We start from the raw sequence: 9,873 nt of genomic DNA, 5'->3' as shown, positions 1-9,873 counted from the left end.
ACGTACAGCCGTTTTAACGTGTTTTATCCCTTTCTTTTCGCAATAGGCCGTAAATGTTTTGGATGTGTAAGCGGTACCACGATCAGAAATTAGTTTAGCCGGTAACCCAAAATAGCTAGTTATCTCGTTTAAGGTATTTATTACGTGAATCGGCCGCGTGTCGCGCACCGCTTTAACTATAAGATACTTAGAAAAGGCATCGGATATAGCCAAAATGCACAATTTCCTTTCTTACTGTGAATGAATGGACCTAGGTGGTAAACGTGAATTACGCGAAACGGTATCGGTTCAATCGGATCGTAGTGCATTACACCTTCGACTTTACCGGATTGGGCTTTTCGATAGCAACAATCAATGCACGCGGCGATGTAATTCGTTAGGTATTTACGCATTTGGGGAAACCAAAACTTACTACGAATGTGGGTGATAGTCTTCTCTAACGCATGATGACCCATCTTGTCGTGGCATAGTTGAGCAATATGCCATCGTACAGCTTTTGGAACGACGAATTTAAGGCCATCGTCTTCTAGACGATAAAGGCGGTGATTTTGGATTCGAAAATATTTCTTGATTTCTGTTTCTCGATCAGATTTAACATGACCTCGTAGAATGGCGACTACTTCTCGTAACTTTTCGTTTTGAATTTGCATAGTGTAAAGCCAATCGTTGACGTCGGCTTGTATCTTGAGGATAGAACCTACCGGTTCTACGTTTTCAGTGGGCTGTGCGAAGTGTTCCTCCATAATGTTTTGTTTTTCCACCAGGACGATTGGTGATGCGTACGGAGATTCGGATGGTCGTATAATTTCGTTTTCGAGTAATTCTTTGATGATATCGGCGACGATTGGTCTTTTTGAAAAAGGGATACGATACGGCTTCATATTTACGGGTGTTTGCGAGTTCAGTTCAATTTCCATTTTCTTTAGTTTACAACAACCAAGATCAGAAACTTTCTTTGAGAACACATCACGGTACGACGAAAATATTTGCTCGAGTTTAATTAAATAATTTTTATCGATTGTTGTGTCGGCACGTTTGCTTAAAGCATTTTCGACACGACAACCACCGTTCTCAATCACTAGTCGACTACCGTTTCTACATAAACAGTCAGTTCCAAGCAAGATATTTTGGTCTAATAAATTGTCTTTCACGATTAAAATGTCACTTTCAAACTTCTCATTGTCGATTTCGACGATTGCGTTTATTTTTGCTTCGCATACGTATTTACCTCCACCGAATCCGTTCAGTGTGATAGAGCATGTACTGATGCTACCGAGTTTTATCGCAAAACTTTCTTTGACGAGAGTACGACTACTTCCCGGATCTACGAAAGCATTTGTACTTACACCATTAACTTTAATTTGCTTTAAAATACCGTCAGAGATTTCGTTTTTCACTGGCTCGATTGCCCTTACAGGGTTTGATTTTTCGGGACACATTTCGGTTGTATGGTTAGTGCGTTGACATTTTCCACAACGATTTTTTTTCTGTGGCTCCGGGCACTTAATGGAATAATGCCCCGTTTTTGAACAGTTGTAACACTTTATATTTTCATTCGATTTAGGAATTGTGTTACGCGTACCAAACGTAGGATTTATGGATTGTATTGGCTTTTGTTTAGAATGCGTGTTTATTTTACCGTCATTATAAATTGAATAGTTATTTATATCACGCAACAAATCAATACACCGTGTATAACTGTTCGAAATTGTTCTTTTCAAATCACTATCATTAATACCGTTGATGATGTGAACAACAATATCGTTTTCAAAAATACCACATTTATTGCCGTAAGCTACCATGCGATAATAAAATTCTTGAGGAGATTCGTTTTCCCCTCTTCTCATTTGCGACATTTTAATATGGGCATCGGCGACACTGTGTAACGTTGGAAAATCTTCAATAAATCGGTTTGAGAACGCGGACCAGGTCGTGTATACAACAGGCAAGGAATCAACCCACTGCTTGGCTGGTCCTTGCATTTTCTGTTGCACAGCAAAAAGTAGAAAATTGTCATCGATACTGTATGCATTACGTAGCATTTCGACGCGGGGAATAAACTGTGTAGCATTTAATGACATCTTTGAAATTGGATTAAACGATGGTAATAGATCAATTGGATCAATGGTACTACTGATTGCACGGTGTGTACGTTCGAGGATCTCACATACATATGTATTTGTATCCAATGGTGACGAAATACGTGATGGTACAAAGTCTGAAGATGTTGCAGCAACATTTTGCCGCAGTTCTATTTCGCGAATTGTCTTTTCTAACTCAGCAACTCGTTCTAACAATACCGAACTAGCACTTTCGTAATGCTCCTCGTTATGTTTATACCTCTCTAGACGATTTATGAGCGTATTTTTGTTACCACTACAGGCGAGTCCTGCATCTCTACACATTTGTCTTAGATCAACGACGTTTTTATTTCGCAAATTTTCCATTATCACGTTTTGTTTTGCTACCGATATTCAACGAGTTGAAGTTTAACGATATCAGCGAGCAAAGTACGCTTGCGCGAATTAATGTTTACACTTAATTATTTTCTAAAAAAATATATTTTTAGCTCCGTAGAGCGATATTTATTTAATCACTTAAACAGTGTGAATTTTATGAACAGAAAAGATGTTGTATATAAGCGGGTGCTTGTATTTATACAAAAAACTTAGCTTCAAAGTAATATATTTATCAGTGGTTGTATTTATACAAGAACTTACCCTGCGAGAAGCATACTGGTAAAATGACTAGTAAAACGACCTGGAGCCGTGACGGGGACTTTCCGTAAATCTTTCAGTCACACTCTTAAGAGCCATGGGAAATTTTTTGACCGTTTTTTTTCATTACGTACCTAATTGTGTGATTGTATATACCGTTCTTACTCAAAGCTTAGTAGCATTACAAAATGTATAGCTGCACCGCTCATTCACGTTATATGTGCCCGGTGTTTTACCAGTAAATTAACTAGTAGCTTTTCCGCAGATTTACTAGTTTACTGACGGTCATTTTTTGAGAAAATGTGTGGTGAAATGAGAGTAAAACTTCTAGTGATTTGACAATTTTTTTGACCGTCATTTTGCAGTTAAATACAAAGTGAAATACTAAGGTTTTTTACTTGCCATAATGGAATACCGCAAAATATATTTAGAAATAAAAATCCATTTTTTTTGTATGTTTTCTTTTATATTAGTATTTTAAGAAAAATTTACAATTTTGTTATAAGTTTTTTTTGTTCAGCAAATAGCGTTTTTGCTTTTGCCTGTTGTGGCTTTGCTCAACGCTCTTTCGGACTTCCCTTTCGAAGTCGATGCGTCCATGCAGTTTGAAAATTTCTGAAACAAATAAAACATAATAACAGAAAACTTGGTAAATAAAGTTAACAATAGTATGAATTACCAAATAGAGCCACGCTAACTATTTTTAATTCTGAAAGCGATTTCTTCCCGCACCTCCCATCCCAATTGAACAAACTGAGGACTTTGTCGCCAAAAACTCGCTTCATAACTTCGCCAATATCCCCAGAAGTGCCCTTTAAAGTGAAAAGATATGTTATCTGCAAAGACATTTGTGATTTTGTTAATTCATAAACATGTGTACTCTAAGAAAAAAAAACAAAAACAATACTCACAACTGCATCTTCATAATTTTTTTCTAATATCTTCTCCTCCAAATCAAAGACCGCATCCAAGGTCTGCATTGGCATAAGAACTACCAGTTCGGTGTGAAAGTCTTCGCAACTTTCTCCCGAGATGCGGCACACTGTCTGCTGCACCTTTTTTACTAGGACTTTCGTCTCGCACGATTTTGTGGTGGGCCATGACATCAGTTTTATTAATTATCTGAAATATGTACAGATGTAGATAGTAATAATTGATATACACCTGTGTGCACAAAAATAGCAGCTAAATGTGCACAAAATTGAATTTTACTGCTATTTTTGCACACACAGATGTATGAAAATTTGCATTAAAAAATATATAAAATGTATGCTTCTGTAAGGAAGTGACCTAAATATAATGATCACTTACGTTTTCTTCCAATTTGACAAGGCGACTTTCCAAGTTCAATTGATTTTCCAAAATTAAATCTAACTTGGCCATTATATCTGTAAGAATAAAATTATTTGTAGCAAGTTCATACTTCTATATACTAGGAATAATTAGTAAAAGTGCTAAAAAAAATATTGACTTTAATGTTTTACGTAAAGTGGTTAACATTACCTTTGTTTGCATCTAAGCCCTCGGAAGCAGTTTGCAGTTTCTTCAGAGCAAAACATGTTTTGGCTGTGCGGAGTGAGTACTGTAAAACATTTCATAAAGTCTGAAGAAAGTTATTTCTATATTTATTTCGAAATTCTTACCTTGACTTGAAGAGCTAGCGTAAAAATTATGCGATAGTTTGGACTTTTTTTCCTTTTTAAGCCCTTAGGAGTGGAAGTTGATGGTGGCGTCACATTAAAAATATCATTCGACTCCATCATATTGCTCCAACGATGCATTATTTTAAAAAGAAAAATATATATAAATTAGTGAAATTGAACAGATTTGATAAACAGCAGAATAAACATACAACTAGTGTGCAAAGTCATAAAAGAAGTGGTGTAAAATTGGTATTAAAATGCTTGCACTTTTCTGCACTTGAAAACAACTTCATTTTCATTTTCCGACTGGCATTCTGAGCCGGAAAATGAGAAAGAAGTAGAATGTAGCGCAGCCGCGGCAGCTTCGCCATCTTCCCCATCAGCACGCGCAAATTCCGATAAACTTTCGTATCGCACTGAACTTCTTTCACACTCCTTTTTAACTTTGCACATTTCATTATAAAATGTTTTCCTCTTCATTTTTTGTATAAATAATATCACTTTACTCACCTGATGTAATTGTTTTGTTCTCGTTAATTCACTCGCGCGTCTTTTTGCGGCTTTCGCGTTCACTTGTAAATATGCAATTAATTGTGATACATATGTCGTGCTGCCACTGACATGAAAATAAATGCCACAACAGGTGGAATTGCTTTCTCTTCTTCTAATTTGCCCGAATTTTTAAAAAAGCTTTGCAAATTAATTGATTTTGTCGATTGGGCAACACCATTTTCTTCGTTTTGGTCTTTTTCGGTAAAATGAAACATTGCTCCATTCCTATGCACACAATATGCGCGAATGAATAAAGCATAATGTGAAAGTTTGATGTTGTTTCTTTTTGCCAATCATTACTACAAATTTTCAACATGCTTTTTTATGTATTGGTAAAAATGCTTGAATGTGTTTGAGAATCGGTTATGGAATTTTTGCAGGGTAGCTTCAAAGTAATATATTTATCAGTGGTTGTATTTATACAAGAACTTAGCTTCCAAGTAATATATTTATCAGTTGTAGTTTTGTGGTTTCTATTCTATTGTGGAAAAGTACTGAAGTGGAAAAGTACTGATGTGGATGACAATTAGTTTAGTTATTTGGATAGTGTTATCTTATAGTAAGTGATGTCAGCTTATTGCTAGGCAGATGTATATGTGTGGTAGCTACCCTGCAAAAAGTAGGACTACATTATGTACTAGGACAGGACCACGATACTTAGTAACCAACACTAGTTACCGACGTGGTCCAAACATATGGAAAAAATATAGTTACATTAACATTGCGATGTCATTGGACATGACCACATCTGGTCCAACGCTGCATAACATAGGGCCACCTACCAAACTACCTCCTTTGGTCCAACATATATTATGCTTACACAAGACCATTGCGTTCTCGACCACCTACGAAACTACTTCGTCTAGTCCAACATATATTCTATTTACACTAGACCATGGCATACTCTACTTACTATTATTGTGGTCCAAATGGACCACATTTTTGAGCTAAGCAATCCACCTTACTCTATTTCCAATAAAAATTTTAAACGCTGTTTTTATTATTATTTTTTTAAAAAAAATTTTTAGTTTACACAAGTATATTAAACTTAAAATATTTTCTTTGGATGCTGCAATTAATTTTTTATAAAAAAATTTTATTTACATATATTACACTTAAATTATTATTAAAACTTAACTCTATTTTGGGAGAGGTACGTATGTGTAACGCAAAAAAATCAGTTTTTATATTAGGTATGATTTTTGATCGAAGAAACCTGCCGGAAATGCCTCTTTTTTACGACCTGAAAAGCCCTCCTCATTTCCGCTTACGCATTTACTGCTGTTTTTCCAATTGCTTCTGTAATAAATAAAAAATTATATATATGTACATATATATATTGTTTTGTCGTTAGTGAATAATTCAATTGTCCATTCTTTTAAGTATGGTATACACCATAGAATAATCCTTAAAGCTCTTTTTGGTGCCAATTCCATTAATGTTGTATTCAAGGCAAAATTTACGCGCCAAAACTTTTTCGAAATTTTTTACGACCTCTCCTTGCAACAAATATTGCACTGCTGAAATCTAATATGTTTAAAATGAAATTGGATTAGGCTCTTAAAATAAACAGTTATTTTTATATATAAATTATAGGACTCTTACATAGCAATCTCTATTATCATCATTTATTTCCGCCTCTAATTTCACGATAACAGTTCCCTTCTCCTTTTGAGTTAGATTTGGTAACAAAACGGTATGTTCCGCCAAAATATTAATGATCACTTTGTTATGTTTTTCAATTAATTCTGGAAAAATAAAAGAATGTGGGTATGTTAATGATATTCCATTTGATTACAATTATGTATACATATATGTATATACTATATATTTAACATACCTCCCAATTCTGTAATTTTGTCCACAAATAATTTTTGAAGGTTGTTGCACTTATCGCAACCATCTGTAATGGGGTTTCGTCCATAGCTGAGGTAAGCTCAGCCGCTCCAGGGTCAGCCTTGGGACCCATGAACCCTTAGCAAATAAAAGATTTGATTTTAATAAACGAATTGTCCACGCCCCCCTTTCAGTGGACAGCCAGACCAGCGTGATGTGTACAGTGGTGATGAAAACGAACGAGATTGGTGAGCCGGGCGTTGACGCTTGTTGCAGCTGGCACGGTGATGAAAACGAACGGGATTGATGAGCCGGCGTTGACGCTTGTTGCAGCGGGCACGGTGATGAAACGAACGGGATTGATGAGCCGGCGTTGACGCTTATTGAAGCTGGCACGGTGATGAAAACGAACGGGATTGATGAGTCGGCGTTGACGCTTGTTGCAGCGGGCACGGTGATGAAACGAACGGGATTGATGAGCCGGCGTTGACGCTTATTGAAGCTGGCACGGTGATGAAAACGAACGGGATTGATGAGCCAGCGTTAACGCTTAGTGAAGCTGGCACGATGATGAAAACGAACGGGATTGATGAGCCGGCGTTGACGCTTATTGAAGCTGGCACGGTGATGAAAACGAACGGGATTGATGAGCCAGCGTTAACGCTTAGTGAAGCTGGCACGATGATGAAAACGAACGGGATTGATGAGCCGGCGTTGACTTCCCGCTGCCTACTGCTGTTCCCGGTGACCGTCCGATTCGGCGAACTGGAGCAAATGAGCGCACTCAGTGCGAAGTGCTTGCTTATATAGCAAGCACAGCGCAGCTTTCGTCGCGGTAGCGAGGTGAGTATGCGTATGGTGCATTAGGACGTATGGTGGAAAGCTCTAGCGGGGTTCAGCATCGTTGTGTGCGTATGGTGCGGGTACATGATGTACTGTGGGGCGAAGTTGACGTAACTTATTGGAAGGTGGCAAAAGCCACGTTACAGTCCCCCCCTCACTTCGGACAATGATCCTTCGCTGGCGGCAGGTGGGAGGAGATCTCCCACGATGGTTCGGCTGGAGGCTGGCTGGCTGTCTTAGTTGGCGTGAGCCGTGAACGGGGAGCGGGTGTGAAATCTTTATTTAGTAATAAATTCGTAACTTATGGTACAGGGTGTCTTATCCTACGATTAGGCGTACTTACACCTAGTGACACCTATATATTACTAATACAATTAAAATTCATTGGCTTAGTCGTAACAAAATTCATACATTGATCCTTAAGCTAATACAATTAAAATTTATATAAATTTATTATATTTACGAATTCATGAATTGATCCTTAGACTAATACAATCAAAATTTCTGGGTTTAATCATACAAATTAGTGAATTGATCTTTAACTAATGCAATCAAAATTTCTGGTTTTAATCATACGAATTCATGAATTGATCCTTAGACTAATACAATCAAAATTTCTGGGTTTAATCATACAAAGGTAGGATGCATCGTCCACCGCCGTACCGCACCAACACCTGGTCGCCTTCTAGTTTTCGTAGGGCCAACCGTCGGCCCCGGAAGAACAGCGTTCGTCTGGAGCGCTCGATGAAGTGTTGCCTCGTCATCACCAGCCCTTCCAGGAACCCTGGGATCTCGCTTACCGGTGTCGCTTCTTCGGCCGCCGTGATAGGCGGGGTTGGTAGTGTGCTGATCTCGGCCATGGGGCTTGGTGTCGCCGTTGTTTGAGCCGTCTGATGGTTTGCTGTCGACTCGACGTGGGTCGTGGCCGGCGTTTGGGCTTCTGGTTGGACTGGTGTCGACTCGATGCGGACCGTGGTCTTCGTTTGGGCAGAGCGCGGCCCTGTCATGGCATAGGTTTTATGCGTGGCTGGTCGTGCGCTGATCTCGACGGTTGGGCGTGTCGCTTGTGGGGGACGCGGCGTGGTCCCGACGTTGGTCTTGGCAAGTGCTAGGACAGACGCCCCATCGCCGTTCGAGCATGCCGGCGTTGTTGTGGCGGGCACCTCTTGCACCCTTTCGGCGAGTGGCTCCGCGGTACGGGCTTCCGTCCTGGCGGCACTCTTCGCCGTGCCTCGCCGGCCGAGTTGGAGTGGGGCTGCCGTCGCCAGGTCGCTTTGTGTAGCTGAGTGCGTTACCTGGGCCTTCGCTGGGTGCGTCGATGTCTGGGCGGCGCGCGGTTCTGTCGCTGCATCGGCTTTGTGGTCGGCTTCCCGTGGCGTTGGTGCTCGCCTGGTGGTCGGGAGCTTCCGGGCGTTGGTGCTAAGCGGCGTCTGCCGTGGCAATGTTTCCCATACCGCTGGTTCTGTGGCCGACCTACTTCGGGTGGAGGCTTGGATGACGCAGCGCTCCGGGGGTCGTCGGTGTTTATGGCGTGCAATATTGTCGTATTCGGGTGCACTCGTGGTCGTGCTTCCGGGGGTGGCCGGAAGGGTGGCGGCCTTTGCGGCTCGTCTGGCGGCGGTGGTTGGTCGCTTGATGCATACGGCCTTCTCTTTGTTGTAGGTTTCATTTTAGTTATCTGGAAAGAGATGAGCAAACGGGCGCTTTGATTAGTGTTGCGTTGCATTAGTGCTAGGTGGCTCGGAATTAGAGTCCGTAGGCTCAGTAGAGATCACGCTAGCGGCTATTCAAGTTTAGTAGTCGGTTGGCAGCTGCTTTAGATCTTGCAGATGCACATGAACAGTGCGCCCACCCGGTGCGTTTGGATTCGCAAGTTCGACTGTATTCGTCGACTTGAATTTTCGGACGATATATGGGCCGGAATATTTCGGAGCAAGCTTCTGGGCGAAATTGTTTGCTGCGGAAGAGAGCGGATGGTCTCTTTTGAGTACTTTCTCGCCGATAAGTGGCTTCCATGGTCGCCTGCGCAAATCGTAGTATCTCTTCTGGCGTTTTGCTGCAGTAGACAAGTTGCGGGAAACCTCTTGCCAAAGCTCGGTGAGTGTCGGCACGGTGGTGGCGTCTTCGTCGGGCACGTTCCCTTCTTTGCGGATTTGTTTCGGGGTAGCTGGTGTGTACCCGAAGTTTATCTCAGCTGCTGATGTTTTTGTCGAGTCGTGTTGTGATGTATTTATCGCGAAAGCTATTTCGGCTAGTTGGTGGTCCCAGGTCCGATGGTCGGC

At 40.7% G+C, this 9,873-nt stretch overlaps 1 protein-coding gene across 1 annotated transcript; it reads right to left on the bottom strand.

The window, feature by feature from the left end:
• Positions 1–6,187: 6,187 nt before the first annotated feature.
• Positions 6,188–9,260, bottom strand: LOC125778462 (proteoglycan 4-like). The gene is made up of 3 exons (XM_049456302.1): positions 9,069–9,260; positions 8,392–9,021; positions 6,188–6,211 (listed from the first exon to the last, which is right to left on the bottom strand). Exons 1-3 carry the CDS (start codon positions 9,258–9,260, stop codon positions 6,188–6,190), a joined length of 846 nt encoding a protein of 281 aa, XP_049312259.1.
• Positions 9,261–9,873: the final 613 nt, after the last annotated feature.

This window comes from Bactrocera dorsalis, chromosome 1 (genome assembly GCF_023373825.1).
Source record: "Bactrocera dorsalis isolate Fly_Bdor chromosome 1, ASM2337382v1, whole genome shotgun sequence".
Classification (NCBI taxonomy): domain Eukaryota; kingdom Metazoa; phylum Arthropoda; class Insecta; order Diptera; family Tephritidae; genus Bactrocera; species Bactrocera dorsalis.
The sequence above is the reverse complement of the archived record's forward strand: the minus strand, read 5'-3'. Positions and strand labels throughout refer to the sequence as shown.

Bases quoted from the DNA above. Each gene is read 5' to 3' on its own strand.
- LOC125778462 (XM_049456302.1), bottom strand. From the start codon at position 9,260: ATGAAACCTACAACAAAGAGAAGGCCGTATGCATCAAGCGACCAACCA. The intron at 9,022-9,068 runs GTAGGTCGGCCA...TTGCCACGGCAG, and splicing joins CATCCAAGCCTCCACCCGAA to ACGCCGCTTAGCACCAACGC. The intron at 6,212-8,391 runs GTAAGCGAGATC...TATTTATTACAG, and splicing joins CGGCCGAAGAAGCGACACCG to AAGCAATTGGAAAAACAGCA.